At 35.0% G+C, this 18627-nt stretch overlaps 2 protein-coding genes across 5 annotated transcripts in view; one reads left to right on the top strand and one right to left on the bottom strand.

Moving 5' to 3' along the window:
* Nucleotides 1–18627, top strand: part of LOC136026849 (protein C-mannosyl-transferase DPY19L1-like) — a 67682-nt gene that overhangs the window by 23917 nt on the left and 25138 nt on the right. For all 4 annotated transcript variants that reach the window (XM_065703593.1, XM_065703569.1, XM_065703577.1 and 1 more), the window contains 3 exons: nucleotides 9267–9383; nucleotides 13904–14053; nucleotides 15805–16041. In XM_065703593.1, coding sequence (XP_065559665.1) covers nucleotides 9267–9383; nucleotides 13904–14053; nucleotides 15805–16041 — 504 coding nt within the window. The remainder of the gene's footprint in view (nucleotides 1–9266; nucleotides 9384–13903; nucleotides 14054–15804; nucleotides 16042–18627) is intronic.
* LOC136026865 (serine/threonine-protein kinase pim-2-like) lies at nucleotides 1694–3046 on the bottom strand. Its single transcript, XM_065703609.1, has one exon. The coding sequence runs from the start codon at nucleotides 2964–2966 to the stop codon at nucleotides 1758–1760; it is 1209 nt and encodes a 402-aa protein (XP_065559681.1). The 5' UTR covers nucleotides 2967–3046; the 3' UTR covers nucleotides 1694–1757.

Genomic DNA, 18627 nt, shown 5'->3' with positions numbered 1-18627 from the left:
ATTTTAGCACAAGTAATTGTTGGAGCATTGGAAGTAGTATTGGTTAAAGCAGTAGTAATAGTAGTAATAGTATTCATATTATGCCTTTTTTCTAGTTCAACACCCCCTCCTCGTGCCCTGATTGTTTCAACTCAATGCTTTAACCAGTTTGTGAAATATTTTGGATATGCCCTTTCGATAATCTGCTTACACATAGTGTATCTTGATTGAACATTCCATTAAAGTTCCACATTAATGCCATGAACCTTGGTAATAGTAGTGGTAATAGGAGTAGCAGTAGTTGTACTACTGTTTTTTGTTGTAATAGCAGTAGTATGAATATAGTACGTTAATCATATTATTTCAACATACCCCTTAATATGCCTATAAAGTTTCAACCTAATTCTCTGAGCTGTTCGCGAGATACTGCCGATACGCCTTTTTGACAGCCTGCATACTCATTGTTTGTTTCAATTTAATTCAAAATACCCTTCAATGTGTCCTGAAAATTTCTTGTTAACATCTTTGGCCTGAACAATAGTATTAGTAGTAGCAGTAGAAGTGGTAGTAGCAGTATGCATATAGTACCTTTTGGTTGGTTCGAAATCCCCCTCTGCATGTACTGAAAATTTCAACTTAATGCTCAAAGTCAGAACGTCTTAAACTTTTTCCATTCACGACCTCATTTATGATTGGGAGTTTAGAACCATACAAAAATCTAACATCAAAACTTACACTAAAAGTGGTAAAATTGTATTTATTACAGTTACAAAATTATATGCCCTGTTTTCGTCAAAATTCCATTTTTTGCACTAACATATATAAATGGGAACACTGACCGTCTTAGTTTTCTCGAATATATTCGAACGCAGTCGTTGAGTGGTAAGTATCAAATTAGAACGAAAGGAAAAAATTTAATGAGAGGAATGTTCCAATTTTTTAATTGCATAACAAAATTAAATCTTGGTAGAATGTTTGACACTGCTGAGCCTATGGTCCAACATAATAGCAGTAGCAGGAAAAGTAATAGAGTTGAAGTAGTAGTAGTGGCGTGTACATATTCCCTTTTGGGTCAATTGATCATTCCCCTCATAGTTCCCTGAAAGTTTCAACTTAATACTTCCAGATATTTCTAAAATACGCCCTTTTGACAACCCGTATGCACTTAGTGTATTTTGATTAAGTTTAAAAACTCCTTCAAAATTCCTTAAAGCTTCAAATGAATGCCCTTGGTCTTTTTGAATACCAAAGGTCGAGCATAACCCCTTTCCAAAACAACAAGCGTATTGTATGACTTACAGCCCTTGTCCCAAGGGCTGTGGGGTGTTATCATCCCCAAAGGCATAGTTATTGGACCTTTCGACTATGCTGCTGAGGATGGATATTTAAAATTTTGATCGGTTGTCTTTGGGAAAGGAAAAACCTCTCCCATGTGCCTGGGAGAGGGGTTGGTTCTTGGTGGCCCTCCAATCACTTTTGAACAAAAATAAACCATATTGTTCCCGCTTCGCTCTTTACCTAGGGAGTGAAAATTGAGCTCCCCGAAATCTCCCTGAAAATCGAGATGAACTTAACGATTTTAATTTTGCGTCAAAATTTTTGCATTTTAAAACGTTAATATTCGGGTAGATTCTGAAGAAATCAATTTTTATTCAGGAAATCTCGGTCACAGAGAAAGCTCTGTCTATGCGTTATAATCATAATAATAGAAATATCGTTTTTAATATTTTTATTTGAAAAATAGAGTTGGATAAAACGATACAAAATATCTCTTCACACTAGGCATACGTGCCTAAATTCAACCAAGGATCTTTGAGTATTTCTTTTACGCTTGGTCTGCTTTTTCTTGTCAGTTGCAAACACCTGCGGACTAAACTACGAGCCAATCCTGAAGCATTCCTTTTTCTTAATTCCAATTCAATCACGCGTTTAGCTTTATAAGAACATCGCCCGTTATCGAATGGTTCTCGGCCAATTAAGAGTGATCCCAATATTATTCCTAGAGACCAAGTAGTTGCCGGTCCTATCCTGTATTTGGCTACACAGAAGTCAACTTCTGGGGGTAGGTAACCACGAGTGCCACACACATTTCTATTTGCCTTATCCAAAGATGTAGCTAATCCAAAGTCAATAACCAATATATTTTCATTCTTGTCGACAAGAATGTTGCAACCTTTCAAGTCTCTATGCGCAATGCCAGCGATTTTCAGTCTTGAAACTACAGATAATATTTGTTCAAAAAGATGTATGACTCTATTTTCGCTCAGCTGTTCATGGCTGTTAATAAAATCAGTCAATGTTACCGAGTTCTCATGATATTCTGTTAAAATCAAACATTCCTCCCCGATAATAAAATAATCAACTAACTTTACGCAACCATCAATATCTCTAACTTTTTTCAAAAAATATATTTCCTTTGGTAATATTTGGCCAAAGCCTAATTTGATCAGGTTAGCTGGCTTTAAATTTATCCTTTTTACAGCTACTTTTTTCAAATCGTGGTTTCTTGTTGCTAAGAATACTTTTCCAGAAGCACCTTGTCCAAGTTCCGTACTAGTCAGAGAATACTGTTTATGAAACTTTTCCGCGTCTGTCTGTAAGATATAGAATTCTGGGGCGTTTTGCTGAAAACACTGCTCTTTCTCTTTGTCATGAACCAGTGCCCTTAAATAAGCAGGATGTTCAACTTTCAACAAACCTGTCTTTGGTTGGTCAGTAATGACTTGGGCTTCATATCTAGGAACTGTTGGCTCAATATCTTTGAATATTTTCCTGGTTTGCTGAGCCGAATCAAGCGATATCCTAATAATACGATATAAGAGTGAAACACAGACAAAAATGCACGCAATCACTGCAAAGAAATCACTGTTGTTAACTTTAGAGCTTGTATTATCAGGCGTCACTGCTATTTTATCCATCACATTTCGGTTCTCTAGAGCATACTCCAAGTCCCAAGGATTTACAATTTTCTGTTGATGAAGAGACATATTTTCATGGAATCACGGTTTTGAAGGAGTGAGGCAAACTTTTCACTGAGAAATAACTTTTATGAATGATGTTATTGTGCTGGGAGCTTTCTCTTTTATAGACTTGTGACGTCATCTTTTTTTTATCATGACGTCATGGAAAAGGCATCAAATACATTATTTCTTCAATGTTTAGTGTGACGTCATTTTTTTGTAGTTGATGTTAGTAAAAGATGTGGTTTCTAAAAATATATCTTGAAGGGAATCCTTTCAGTAAGGCCTTATCTCTGTTTTTATTTTCTCTTAGTTTATTCTTTGTCAGCATTAGTACAGATTAGAAAATTTACCTTCATTATGTTTAATATCTAATGACACATAGTGAGTTGTTGTTCAACCGAATTAAAAATAATATCGTAAGCGTAACTCCGGATTGTCGAGTTCGCTTGATTTCATGCTCTGCTCGAACGGCGTGACTGCGAATGACTCAAGCCATGTTGACTTCAGTATATCGGTATCGGATCATTTACCAATCTCCCACTCTTTTGTTATTGATAATGTTCTCTTTAAAAAGATGAAAAGAGAAGGAAGTGGGAATTCAAATGTGACTGGAAGAAACTTAATACTGTTATATATAAAGCAGGGATTGATGCCACACTTGATAAAATTAAGTTCCAACCGTTGCAACAATCCTCAGAACTGATCGAGTCGGAGAAAAAATTTCTGATCAACATTTATTAGTAAAATCACACATACAATGTGTTGTGCTGAGCGTTGTGCTGTTCCTGTACGTAAAGTTCGTCTGGGTTCAGAGATACCTGGCTGGTCAATAAATCCGGCTTTACAGGAAAGTTGCAAATCTTCAAAGTTTTGGCACCAAATATGGAATGATTGCGATCGGCCGAAATCGGGTACCGTTAATGACATACGGTTATATACGAAACGTCGTTTTGCTAAGACACAAAGCTGATCACAAAGCTGAGGTTATTAACTGCAGGAGCGAGCGTCTTGCAACTAACCCAAATAAAATCTGGAGATTCATCGGGGGGAAAAAGTCAAAAGGTATCACTTCAGAGCTTCCAAGTGAGAGTGACTGGATCAACTATTTCAACAGAGAATTTTCTCCACCTGATCCAGTGTTAGAAACCCACTATGAATCACTACTAGTGGATAGTCTAATTGATACTGAACCAGGTATTGGTTTCGTAGTCACGGCCTCTGATGTTTATAGTGCTATCATTTACCTTTGAAAAAAGTTCTCGCGTGGTTATGATCAATTATGTGGTTTTCATTTATTACATGCAAGTGATAAGTGGCTGCAGCATCTACATTTGTTTCACCAAATCATTTTTAATTCTGGTATTGTCTCCGATTCTTTTTGTGTTGTTACATTGACTCCTGTTCCGGAAAAAGATAAAGATAACCGGCAATGTTGTTCCTATAGACCTATAACAGTTTCTTCTGTTCTATGTAAATTGCTGAGTTATTAGTGATTAAGGACGTAAATAAGGCTTGTTCAACTCCGGACACTCAGTTTGGATTTAAGGAAGGCTATAGTCGGGAACACGTGCATTATATACTTGCCAACGTTCTGATGGATACAGAGAAAAGTGGTGAGTTTCTCGTCCTTGCGGCTTATGATGTGTCTCGTGCTTACGATTTTATTGTGCAAATTCCCATTTGCTGTATAGTGCGCAGCAGCGAGGTCTCAATCGCTCAGTTGTGCGGGTATTTGAAAATCTGTATGCAAGATTATGTGTTGTCGTGAAATAACCTACTTGTCATGGCTACGTAATGAGTTAAGTCGTAATTCGAGTTTGGAAAGGAATATGCTAGGGTGGAGTAACTTCGTCACTATTGTATAATAATAGTGTGGTTGCACCCCAGAAAAAGGCTAGAACTAGTTTTATTTTGAAAGGTTTAGACCTTCCCATACTCAATTACGCTGACGAAATCCTGAATTTAAGGAGAAATGTATCGTCTGTGGAGGAAAATTTTTCTGTGCTTAGTAGGGAATATGCCGAAATCGGTCTCAATTTTAATGCTTCGAACAGCGAGGTCCTTGCTTTCGGCAAATCTGTCGGTGATGTTAGATTCGTACAGTTAGGAAATCAGAGTGTTCAGTTATCTGTTTTTATTAAGTATCTTGGTCTCCATATAGGGGGTAGTGTAAAAACGACAAGGGCTCTCCTTATCACTCATCTAAGCGAGAAACGTAGAAAAGCGTTTGGTGTGATAGTTTGCTGCAAATCTAGCAACAGCAGGCGTATTCTTGGCCGTGTGTATAACGCTTTTGCGATGCCTCATGTCCTCACATTGACTCCATTTTGGAATGTGTTTACGGCTACTGATGAAAAGACTTTTAGATCTGTATCTTTTCGTTTCGCGAAATTTCTCTTGTGTTTCCCTATGTTTCCTATGTGTTCCCTATGTTATAGGTTCCTTATGTGTCCCCTGTGTTATGTGTTCCCTATGTGTTTCCCTAATTTCCCTATGGGCTAGAAACAAAAGACTAGTGTCAGCCTACGGGTTAACTGAGCCAGTAACCTTGGTTGAAGAGCGTCGCGGTCGCTACTTTTCTAAGCTTGATAGGACAATCAGCATCCATCCTGCCATGTGTTAGTAGAAATATTTGAATTTATTCTTTTTAGTATATATTTTTTTGCGAGTGTCTTCTTTGTTTGTTTTTTTGTCCTCTCATCTACTCCATATTGAACCCTTGTGTGTTTTTTTGGGCAATAAAAATATTGATTAATCGATTTGTTCAAATATTTGAATCTATTCTTTGTAGTATATATTTCTTTGTGAGTGTCTTCTTTGTTTTTTTTTGTGTCCTCTCATCTACTCCATATTGGACCCTTGTGTGTTTTTTGCGGCAATAAAGATATTGATCGATTGATTGATTCTGTCTTTTAACTAGATTTAAGCATTTTGTCTTTCAAGAATTTTGAAAAATACTGCAGTCTAAAGTTATCAGCATTTGACAGGTACAAAGCATAAACTACCTTAACTCAGAGCAGCATAGGCCAATCTCATTATGTCTTTCAAGTAGCTTTTTGTCGAAAAAATCCCCCCCTCCAAACAAAGGTGCATAAATTACACTTTATTTTTCATGCATAATCAAAAATTCAGCACCCCATACAGGGTAGCATTGGCATATTTGAAAGTGACGCCCGTATGGGAATGCTCATTTCTAGGAAATTAGGGTCTTCTTTCATGATTTTGACTGCGGCTTGATCCAAGTAGGTCTCTCGCTAGACTAGTTTGGGATGATCAAGTAAGGTTTACTTCTAGTAAGACCTTAGAACAAAGCAAGGTGAATTCAGTTCATTGTTACTTAAAGAGGAAACCTCAATGCTAAAGCATAAACTTGTTCAGTAGTCTAGAGACAAGAGAACCTCAACCATTCTGGTTTTTGTGCTGGTCGGAAATCAAGAAGCAGAAGGTAGACTCAAATTAAAGTTTGACGTCCAGCTATGTGTCGCATGGTGCTAGGCATTTTCTACCCTTCCGGGAAATTCCCCCAACGGAAATTCTCTCCCCCTTGCGGAAATTGAAATTTTTACTCACCTATTCATGGTTGCAGCAGTAGCTGCAACCTAGTAAAGAGCGAAACACACCCCATAGTAACCAAAAGTTATAAATGTGTTTTGGAAAAAAAACTGCCTAATGAGCAAAAATTTTATTTAACACTGTATCACGAATGGTAACTATTATTTTGGTTATTCTTAAAAATAAAAGTTGATTGTGAAAACTTGGTGATTTTGAAAAAAGCTGGAAACCCTAAAAAAGGCGTCGGATCAAAATGAAAAGAACATCATTGGAATCCACGTTGTCCAAAACCATGTATAGAAGAATTACAGTCCTCCACCTTCAACAACAGGGAAATCACTTTTTTTTGCATTGGTAGGGCTGAAGTGTCTTCATTTTTTCTTTTTTTTTCTACCAAAGTTAGAGGGTTACCAGAACATCATAGAGAAATATTTAATGGTTCATTTAAAAGCTTTTTATTACATGCTTTTTATAAATTCTAACATCGGTAAGTGCATTTCTTATATGTTGGGGCTAACGGGCTACCAGAACATTGTACAGATATTAGATATCTCATAACAACTATTACTCATATCTACGTGCTTTAGGTAAATATTTTATATATTTTAGATCCCCCATCAGTTGCAAATTTTCCTCCTCCAACAATGGTTTCAATTGTATGGCATTGCAGGATACTATCGGATAGCCTATAGAAAGACAATTTTGAAAGGGTTGAAGATTGAGAACAAAGGGCTCTGTAAGCTGACGGAGAGGAGTGGCTTACTACTGTCAATGAATCAGCCAAGAAACTTCCCTCTTTCAAAAATGAACTGAAACTTGAATTATAAAATAGTACATTGTCCGGGGTGTACCGACAACCCTTTCTTGAATGTCAAATTTGTTGTTGGGTTCAGGGAAACCGATGACCATTGTAGGTCTAGGGTCATTCCCAGATGACACGTTTTTCGAGGAAAATATTTTCAATAGTGCTAAACTCAATGCCCAAACTCTAGCTAAACATGGGAAGATTTTGTGAAGTGTTTGTATACGATTTTAGTTTGACACTTGTTTTCCTTCAGCGGATGATATTATCCAAAGCTCATTAAGTGTTTGTGTGCCGCGCATATTTTTATATTGAAAAAGAAAAGTTGTCTATTCTGGACATTTTACTTCCAAAGTAGAATTGGTTTGTGTATCTAACAGTCTCTGAACTGTGTTGATTCTATTCTAAGAAGCTTGAAAGATTGTAGCTTGAAGAATATAGAAACATAAGGGTTGAAACAACCGGTAATTGTTATTTTGTTTTTTATATCCTCAGTCACAATTCAACAGTTTGAATCCTGGTAGCAATAACGGTTTGATAAAAACACTAAAATACTATCTTGTATTTCCAAAAAGTAAGAAAGGACAAATTAACTTTCAAGATAAGTGCTTAATGAGTCTAAGAACAGTCGAAAAACCTATTCGCAAGCCTTTTTGTCTTTTTGACTTTATTGAGAAAATATTTTGACAAGTACCGAATCATAACTCTCATTTAAGTCTGTGGGAAAGACGTAGGAAGGAAACAATAAAATTAAAAATGAAACAATGAAAGGAAAAAAGGAAACAATAAAATTAAAAATGAAACAATGAAATGAAAAAAGGAAACAATAAAATTAAAAATGAAACAAAGGAAACAATGAAATAAAAAAAAGAAACAATAAAATTGAAAATGAAACAATGGAAACAATGAAATTAAAAAAGGAAACAATAAAATTAAACATGAAACAATGGAAACAATGAAATGAAAAAGAAACCAATAAAATATAAAATTAGAGAAGGATGGCCGCGGAACTTTTCTGAAAAGTGTCTTTACAATTGTAATAAAAATATATTAAAAATTTTTAGCCGTTTTTAAAATACTTTCATTACAGTTATAAATGGAAATTTTGCGGTCTATAAGTTTTGTGGTATAAGAAATTATTTAAAAAAAGTCTATAAAAGTACTTTTTTTAAACAATGTTTAGGCTTCTCAAGAACTAAAATTAGGTTATCTTTATTAATTTGTTTAAGATTTTCCTTCAAACCCGACTTGACTTATTTAGAAACCTACACTGAGTTGTGTTCTAATTAAAGTTAGATATTTCCAAACAGGTATTGTTTTGATAAGTGTTAATTTATTATGCTCCGATGACAGTCTTGATTAAAAATTTAGGAACAGAATGTCTGGTCAGCTGGCTATTGAAACTCGAAATATCGATCCCTGCGTTCTAATGTGGACGTTATTGTATTTACATCGTGTTTCACCTTGCTCTTGTTCGCGTTTCACGTGTTTTCTTGTTGGGAGTTTGCACGTTATGATGGTTCTTTGGCTGTGTTGAACTATATTAAGTGAAGTTTCGGTTTCTTGTTCGATTTCGTGTTTGTTCGTGTTCCGTGTTTCACGTGTTTTGCTGTTGGGAGTTCGTGCGTTATGATGGTTCTTTGGCGGTGTTGAACTACATTAAGGAAAAAATTTGATTTCTTGTTCAGTTTCGTGTCTGTTCATGTTCCATGTTTCACGTGTTTACCTGTTGGAAGTTTGTGTGTTTGATGGTTCACTGACTATGTTGAACTATTTTTAGTGAACGATTGTTTCCATTTTTGTAATTCACGTTTAACGGAGACGGCGAAACGATTTGCTTTAAACAGTTCAGTTTTTTTTGTTTTTTTTTTACATCAGTTATGACGGGGCCGTTGTGTGTCAGAACAAAATTCAGCTTCGTGAGGCAATGATATATTTTATTTTTGACAAATGTTTGTTTTTCCTTTTAGGCAACGAGAGTTCAGTGGGCCCCAGGATTACGTGAATGCTTTGGTTACCCATTTATTCTATTGCAAACATATTATATTACGAAAATTCTGAAAACAAGAAGCTGCAGTGACTTTAATGTGAGTTATTTTTTAACTTTGAAACCAGTAATGATGCGTAAGTAAAAGATGGTTCATAAAAACCATTCAAGTAATATGTGTAGTGAAACAGGGTATTGCTATTAAAAGTAAAATTCCAATACCCAGATTTGTCAGTCCCTTTGTATTTCTTTTTTTTTTCCGAAAGATGGCTAAAACTTGAATTTTAAACGTGAATTTAGAAGTTGACTCTCAAAGAGAAGTTCACAAAGAAGTTCAAAATCACAAAGGAAATCGTCCGGTTGACATTGGGGATCTTGACCCTCATTCCATGCCCATGAAAGGCCGGCATTCTCCAGCAGGGCTTTAACCTTTTGCGGCCTTTTCCGGCTTGTTAGTTTTTTTTCTCGACAAAAAGACTTGCTAGAAATATGCAATGAAATGCAACATGTATAAGAGCTCTAAAAGCACTGTATCCAAAATCTGAAATTACATAGGGCAACGTCACAATAAGTGTATGTTCATTGGCTAAACAGTGAAGTAATCCCTGATTCCTCGAATCGCCTAATAAGATTCGTTGCTAAGATTCCAGCTGTATCCGAGAAAGAAATTGCCCTACTCAAAAATTAGAAGCGCGAATCCCAGTCAATCTCTATTTATACTTACTGAAATTTTCATGTGAATATTGAAAAAAAAATTTCAAATTGTAATCGAAAATGCTAGATTTTGCTGTATTAATAAAATTGTTGAGATCAGTCCGACAAGCAACAAAAAAATGACAATTATTTTGGACAGATCTTAAGGGCTAAACGAAGCAAATGGTAAAAACATTTGGTGAAGAAACAGAAGAAAAATCTTCAAAGAAAAACCTCAAAGAAGAAGAATAAACTGCCAAAATATTTTGCTAAAAACATTTGTAGTTACAAGTGTGATAGTATTCAATAAAGCCACTCCTAGCAAAGCTCAAAAGATAAATGATTTTAATGAAGGGAAACAATGTATAATGAATTAGTTCATATTGGGATTTTAGTAACCCAAGGTTCAGATAAATATTTAGCTCAGGGAAAAGTTGAAACAAAACTCGTTAGCATCAAAGGCTTGCTAAGTCTTATACTTATCTTTATTTAGACACGCTCTCTAGAGGAAGGCTAATATACGCAGTTTAAAAAAAACATATATTGAATCAATATGACTTATTACATGCTTCCACGAAATAAAAGATGAACGAGTTTTGTCACGAATGTCAGGGGTCTAATCGGGTCTAGTTAGGGGATTTACTGCAGCATCTGGTGGTAAGATGTGGCGGTGCTGAGGTGACGTAAGTAACCTTTTCCATAAGAGTGTTTGCAGGAAACACTCACTGAGTGTTGCCAAAAGTCTGGCATTTTTATGAGTAAAAACTGGTGTTAGTGTCTGAAAAAGTGACCAACGCCATCTATCATTTGACCTTTATGGCATTTTTCAAGTTTTTGCGATTGTGTTTTTCTTCAGCAACTAAGATCCAACAGTTTTTGCTACAGTAAATTCGGCAAGTACAATAATTGCACCAATTTTGCCTTATTATTGCACTCAGAAACTGCCAAGAAACGCCAAGGCTAAATGTTGCTGATGGATTGCCAAGGGATGGGGGCAAGAATTTATCAATGGCACACTTGTGGCTAATTTAGATACTGGAGATGAGGCGTCTCTGTCTATAAATCAAGTTCGCTTCAAAAAACTTCATTTTTTTTTACATTGAATAAAAAGTTCCAGTGGTATTTTCTGGTTCTGTCTTCAAATCTATTTAAGGTGCTACCTCGCTTGAAGAATTCGCGGTAAATAGAAAACAAAGAAATTTGAGTTTCAAACGTCATCATAAAAAGTGCATAATTCACGTTGCCTTTACAACACACCCTATGAATAATTTTATTTGGTGACTAAATCTGTACAGATTGTTTCACTATCTAATCTACAAAATAGAGCACTAACATATAAAGAAAAGAATTTGATAAGTCACCAAATAGCAAAGAATATAAACTAACAAGAAACAGGTTTCACTAAAAGGGGCTATATAAGGCAAAAAAAATAACGGAAAGCGGAAAAAGAGGAAAAAAAGGAAAAAAAATATTTTGAGACAAAGAGAAATATTTGTTTCATTCAAATATTGTATGCTGAAGCGGTTGGACAAGTCTCTAGTTTAAATATACTAAATAACATTAATAATAAAAATATGAAAAAGATACTATCAAAAATGTAGTGACAATCCATTCCAACTATTCTGGATTATCTATGCGTGAAAATAAAGCTGTTATAGCATGGATAGCGCCTGGTCCTTGCAGTATGATCACAATAGGCTTTGAGTACTTAGTAATCGGGCCTCCGGTACGTAGCTTGGTGCTCTGTTTGATCCAAAACCGGGACAGCATTTTACTAATTTCGCGGCCCAAATGAATCTAAAGAATGGGTATCATTGGTTGTAATATCGGCGCCTCTTTCCTTGCTATTAACCAATAAATTACGACGTGGTGACAATTGACTGGAATAGATGACGTCTCCTTTTGTGTTAAGTAGTAGTTGGATTACTGTAAAATTTAACTCGAATTTTATTTTTGCACTGGCTGGTCCTACTAACTGAGTAATAATTTTGAGAAACAGTACTTAAATCATAAACTAACTGCAGAGATATAACCAGCAGAAATTTTGCAGTTGTCATTAATTGATAGGGCGGAAAAATTCATGTCATTTGTAGGAGATAGCCTTGATGTAGAGAGAAAAATACGAGCCTTAAAAGTACTATACCAAAGTCTTTTAAGGTTTATTGTTACTACGACATGTTCTTTAAAAGTTGAATGACTCGAGACCAAATGAGTTAATAAGAGAAAGTAAAACGTTATTTAGTAAATGACGTAGCAATAACTACGTCATGAAATTTATATATAATAAATAAAGTTAGTAATACCGCAAATATAATAAATAGATATTTAGTAATAACGTAAAATAGAAATTAAAAGTAAAACGTAATTTACAATCAGTAATCTAACGACTAGATATCAGGAAGATGCTACCATATAACCTATTTTTTTTCTTATTTCTTTATTTTCCTATTTTTTTCTTTATTTCTTATTTTTATTTTCTTATTTCTTTTCTTTACGGCATCCTACTTTTTTCTTGTTTGGATACCATTAAGTCCAGAAAAAACGTGAATTCCAATGAGTAACCTATAGGCAGGGAGATACAATCGTTGGCTACAATCCATTCAAATTTTTTGTTCTTGTGTACCTTCATTAACAAGCTGCTTTGTCTCCCAAAATTAGCAAGAATTTAACCACTATATTATATACAGTGTAATACTTTTGAGCTAAGATACTATTTATTATCTCGTTTTCTAAAGGTCCTAGAATTAGCAAGCTACTATACCGACTTCACATGCTTCTGTTTGTAAAATTAGCAATAATCAAACTGCTATATTGCAAAAATAGAGATGATATTTTTTCATTTTCTTTTATGGTAGTGGGATTAACAAACTCCTATCCCGAATTTAGATTCCTTTGATTCCTGGAATCTACAATAATCCAACTGGTACTTTATATAAAGTGAGACATCATCTATTCTATTGTTTCGTTTCCTTGGGGTACCGGGATTAGCCAGTTGCTATCTCGATTTTAGATTCCCTCGGATCCCGGAATTCACAATAATCCAACTGCTAATTTCTTTAAACTGCTACTTTAATTTATAATCGATGGCGTTCCACATTCGTGCAACGCCATCTATTTTATTATATTATTTTTCTAGGTGACCGGAACTATCTAGCAGCAATCCCCTCTTTAGCCTCGTTTTGACCCCATCAGTTTCTGTTTGGCTAGTAAAGAGGCGTAACAATTTTAGGGACCAATTTTAACAAACTGTTGGCCCGATTTTAGGAAAAAACAGAACCGACCCGGGTGCCGGAGATCTACCTTAATTGTACCGGGTGCCGGAGATCTACCTTAATTGTACCGTGGTTTGGACACCGTTCTATCTGTGCATGAATCCTAGTGCTTGATCTAAAACCTATTGGCAAATCTTTAGAATTATTATGACAGACCTGAAATCTAAAAGAACAAAGTCTTGTTATAAATCAGTTTTTTGTGTTCCCTGTATATTATAATTTTTCTTTTTTCAAATCTGCAAGTTCGCCTCTTTTAATGTAGATGTAGCCTGTAGCCTATGGATTTTCTTTTTTTCAAGAATATTTCCGTCGTCTGGTTTGAATTTTCCAGCGCTAGTACATGTAAAAAGTGGTGCTTAGTTGATTAAATCTTTTCCAAACATTTTGCTTGTTTAATTTTTTTTATCTTAGAGCTTGTAATTTACGTATTTATTTGATTTACTTCGAAATTGTTTCTGTAGGTACCATCCAAAGACAATATTATTGTGCAATCAAGATGCGTAATCTAAGGATTATAAGCCTCGTTCAAATAAGCTTGTTCCACATCCCCCAAATAACTTAAAAATTCAGTTAATTTATGAAAGATTTTCAGCAGTTGTCCTTGTCATTCAGACAAAAGACCTGTGTTACAAGTTTAAGCAACAGTTCTTTTCAGATGGTGAGCGTTGTTGCTTGCACAGTAACTGCAAATCTGTCTTGGCAATTTTCCCAGTTCATCTGGTCAACTCAAGTTACCTTGTTATTTATATTGTCCATGCTGTATGACTTTACAGAAACGCTGCAGAAGCTACTGCTCTGTCATTTAGTAAGTTTTTCGATTCTCCTCTACTCAGTAAATTTGCTTTGTGTTTTTTTGTTGTTGTTGAGTTCTTTCGTATTCCCTCTTTAGTATAATTTAGTTTAGGTGTCAACTCTATGATTTTGTTTTTTAATTATAACTAGCTTGTCATAATCATTTATAATCAGTCTTCCATTTAGGATTTCCCGTCTTACTAAGATTGAAAGTAAAATTTTATTGTTTGGATTGACTTGATTTTGTAGACGCGTTTCCGTTTAACGCTGTTAGCCTATTTTCAAAAATGATCTTGCATTTATATGTAAAATCGACCTTACAAAAGGCTATTGGCTTTATTGAATTATGCCAAGATTAGGGGGCTTTACAGTTTAATACTGTTAGCTTCGATACTGATTTTGCTTCTGTAAATCACCATTGCAAATCAGTTTGAAAACGAGCTACCAGTGCTATATTTCTATGCCCAAGATTAAGTGACTTGCTTCTAGCCACCAGACTCAGAGAGCATATATCTCAAAAGCGTAAATTTGCATAAATGTGGCTCTTTATAGAAGGAGACATGATAAAACAAAAAGAAAAACACTTTTAAATTTCTAATTTTGTAGTCTTTTTTATGGTTAAAATGACTTTTGCCACAATTACCCCCTCTGTTTTCCCGCTAGTGCTCCCACTAGAGATGAGTATTTGCCATGCCAAAATTAAAATTGCCTGACTTGTAATCTACCATCATAACTTAAACAAGGTGCGTAAAGAAGCCAACTGCAAAGCCCGGTTTTCACAAAGCGTTTTACGGACGGAGTGGAAAACAAGTCAGGTTTTCGTCGAAAAAATAAGTCTCCTTCCCATTTAACGGGTGAATTTTCTGACCTGTTTTTGAGTAAAACAATAAATTAAAATGAGGCTAACTTCAATTACCAACCTTTAAACGACCTTTAAAATGGTTTAGCCAAAGAAGAATCCCTCACCAATGGATCGATAAGCCTAAGATGAAGAAGAAGAAGAAGAGTAGCTGCAAACAACATGTGAGGATAAGAAAAACAAAGAAGAAAAAGCATCATTATTAACTGGCTATAGATTATACCCCACTACATACAATTTTATTCGACGTATTTATACCAAATGATCTAGCAGTACATAGATGTGCACCTCATCCCTAAAGCGATGAAATAAAAATAAAGACACAAATGGAGCTAATTTTTCAAGACATTAGAAGGAAAAAAGTACAAAGAATGCACATAGTGTTTTAATTCTTTTTTTTATTTCCTTTGATTTTGTGTTTTCATGTTTTGATTTGCAATTACAGATGAAGATTTTGGAAGTGTTTTACGGACAAAATGGACAACACATCAGCCAACAAAAATCCAAGAAAAATGGTTTCCGTCGAAAAAACAGGTTTCCTTTCCCTTTCTCCGTCAAAAGCTTAATTCCGTCAAACAAAGAATTTATTCGCGGGGGGAGGGGATACAAAAAACTTTAAAAACACAGCAAAAATTTTTGTATATTCATTTTTGTTATTTTATTTTTTTATGATTTGAGCAAACATTTTAGAGGTGGAAGGTGGAGACATTTCGATTAAACATACTAAAAACTTATAACAATGAAATTAAATTTAAGAATTTCGAAAAAAGTATATGAAACCCCTCAAAAATGATGTCTAATCGAAATAAAGTACTTGTGTATTATAGCGACCCCACGCTTAATTAAAATGGGGATTAAGACTTATTTTTTTCGTTTTGAGAGGTCATTTTTATTACTGTTTTCAGGTGTCGTTCACCATCTCCGCAGTATTACTTTGTTTCAACAAGTTGTTTATAACATCACTTTATCCAACTGTATTGGTTGGAATATGCATCGCCTCAGGGTTGCCGACATTTAAGAAATATTCAAGATGGTTATCAAGATCAATCGCCACTACCAGCATAAAGCGAATATCAACGGCCATTTTTGGTTCAGTACTTTTCAAATTCGTTATGTTTCTGTTTATTGGAAGCAAAGACGGTGTAAGTTGTTTTAAACTGGCTGATTAATTTGAAGTGCATTGGGCAATTAAATTAATTTGGTAATTAATGTTTTATATCGCGTAATTTATAAAAAATAACTAAGGCGGCTATAATTTGTAGGTATAAGTGTAGTAATAACCAATTCAATATTTGGTCATAAAATACTGATAAGTTAATATGATATTCACATGATGGTTTACCTTATTGATTATGTTGTTGTAAATCGAAGACTGGCAGGATTGATGCAAGACAATAGGGGATATAGGAGCGTTATCATTGATCTTAAAGTAAAAATCTCCATGTCTCAATTTAGGAACGATAATTACATTCCGGGAAGTTTTGACGTTAGTAGACTTCAGGATAGGAATTTGAGAGAAATTTTCCAGGAATAGCTGAATACTAAACTGGAGAGTCTAAAATTTGGAAACGTAAATGATGGATGGAATAATTTTTGGAAAATAGTTTGTGAAGTCACATACGGTGTTTTAGAGAGGGAAGTTAGAGATGCAGCTAGGAATATTTACGAAAATGCTTTAAGTTTAGTACAGACGAGGAGGGGTGTGTAAAAAAAAAATATTGGAGCGACAGTGGAGAAAGCATTAAAATATAGATTAAGAGGATATAAATTGGAGGCCATGAATAAAGTTGCTGAAGATCTGGAAGAGGCAACCCTACGGCATATTTTTTTTCAAAAAAAAAAGATTTTGAGAGTGTGCTAAACCGTTATAGAGTTGCAGGAAAATATATAAAGGAAAATGAAAGGTTTGGGACATTTTGGATGTGAAGGAAGATTTATTTTTTATGGAAGAAGTAGAGACAATATTAAAAGGATTGAAAATAATAAGGCCCCTGCTGCTAATAGTGAGGTAATTTTTTTAAATATGGTAGCTGAGAAGTTTGGGATAAACTACTGAGAATTGTGAAAATAATTTTTGAAAAAGTCGAAGCACTTAGCGATTTTAAGAAAACTAATTTGACCATCTATAAGAACGGTGATAAGGACGAATGTGGTAATTATAGAGGTATTAGCTTGGTATATGTTGGAAGCCAATTACTTAGTATGATGATGCCTTTTAAACCTAGAGATGTTGTAGGCAAAAGTTTTGATAGAAGAACAGTGTGGTTTTAGGAAGGGTATAGGATGCATGGAACATATTTTTCACTTCGAGATTAATAACTAAGAATTCCCAGAGTCATCAAACACATTTAGCCCTCAGTTTTATAGGTTATGAGCAAGCGTTCTATTCACCCAGTAGAAGAACTTTAACGAAGGTCCTATTGTTTTATTATGTAGCAGATAAATACATTAAATTGATTAGTGCTATGTGCGAGAATAACATTGCTGCGGCTAAGGTAGGAAGTGAGGCTAGTACCTGGTCTTGTATTGAATTAGGAGTAAGGGAAGGTTGAATTCCCCATTTATACGAATCAATTTGATGAACTTTATCCCAAGGAGCACAGCAAAGGATATGGGAGAGCACAGAATCAAATGGGGAAGTGAAAATCTTCTGGACTACAGATTATACTGATAGTTTGAGCGTTCTAGATGAAAATATTAGCAAAACGAATGAATTGTTGGATGTTTCGAGAGTTCAGAGTGCAAGAATAGGAAAATTAATGTTAAGAGGATTAATTCGCCGCGACTGGGAATACGTATAACTCAAGAGGTGATGTTGGGTAACGAGATTACCTCACTTCACTTACCTAGTTAGTTCTGGTAAGTGGTTCAATCTGGCTCTCTAAGGCTATAATGAAAGAAAAATTGATGGCTAGGACATTGCTGTCAATGAAGGCTGACAGATTGCAAAAGATATTTCGTCCTTGTCAGCCAACCATCTAGGGCCAAACGAAAAGCTAGCCGTCCTTGAACGGGATGGAATGAAATCGTAGAGAAAGATTGAAGTGAAATTGGAGAGTTTTCCATTCTTAGGAGAGTGTAAAGAGGAAGGCCTTTGAAAAGATTGGGGTGTAGGAGGGGCGCACATAGCTGTGTTGGCCTCAGGGAGTTTGGTGCTGCTATGAGTTGTTAATAACCTTAGAAGTATTAATTAGATCCAGTGATTAAAACGCTAAGGGTCATCGCCAGCTGCTTTCGTAAAAACTTGCAACACAGTGAGGTCAGTCTGCTTTTTAATTCTTTGGATGGGAATTCACTCCCCTGTTCAAATCAATTTTGAGCTTGCTTATTCTAATGGATGTTCGTGTGTGTAAAACATCGAGTGACCGTTTGTCATTATGGTGTATGAACTAGTATATCTCATCAGTTTCTTGTTTCTTTTTCTTTTCTTACTATATCAAATTAATACCAATTAATTAACTTAATGATTTTCATCAGTTTTGTAATATTTGACCGGAAGACCGCTTTCTGTTAGTAGTAGTGATGTTTTATTTTATGAAAAATTTAACAAAATCAATCGCTAGTACGCCAAAACGTTGCTTGCGAGGATGTGTTACCAACAAGAAATAATTAAAAAAAAACAATATAAGGTATAGAAAATTAGGGGAAGGTGAAACCGTGTATCAAGAAATTTAATCAAGAACGAAACACACAATGAAACTAGATAATACTATGATCTCGAAGCAAGA

This window comes from Artemia franciscana, chromosome 1 (assembly GCF_032884065.1).
Source record: "Artemia franciscana chromosome 1, ASM3288406v1, whole genome shotgun sequence".
Taxonomy (NCBI): Eukaryota; Metazoa; Arthropoda; class Branchiopoda; order Anostraca; family Artemiidae; genus Artemia; species Artemia franciscana.
Note: the sequence above shows the minus strand (reverse complement) of the source record. Positions and strands in the feature narration are given on the sequence as shown.

Excerpts from the sequence above, each read along its gene's own strand:
- LOC136026865 (XM_065703609.1), bottom strand. The coding sequence starts at position 2,966 with ATGTCTCTTCATCAACAGAAAATTGTAAATCCTTGGGACTTGGAGTAT.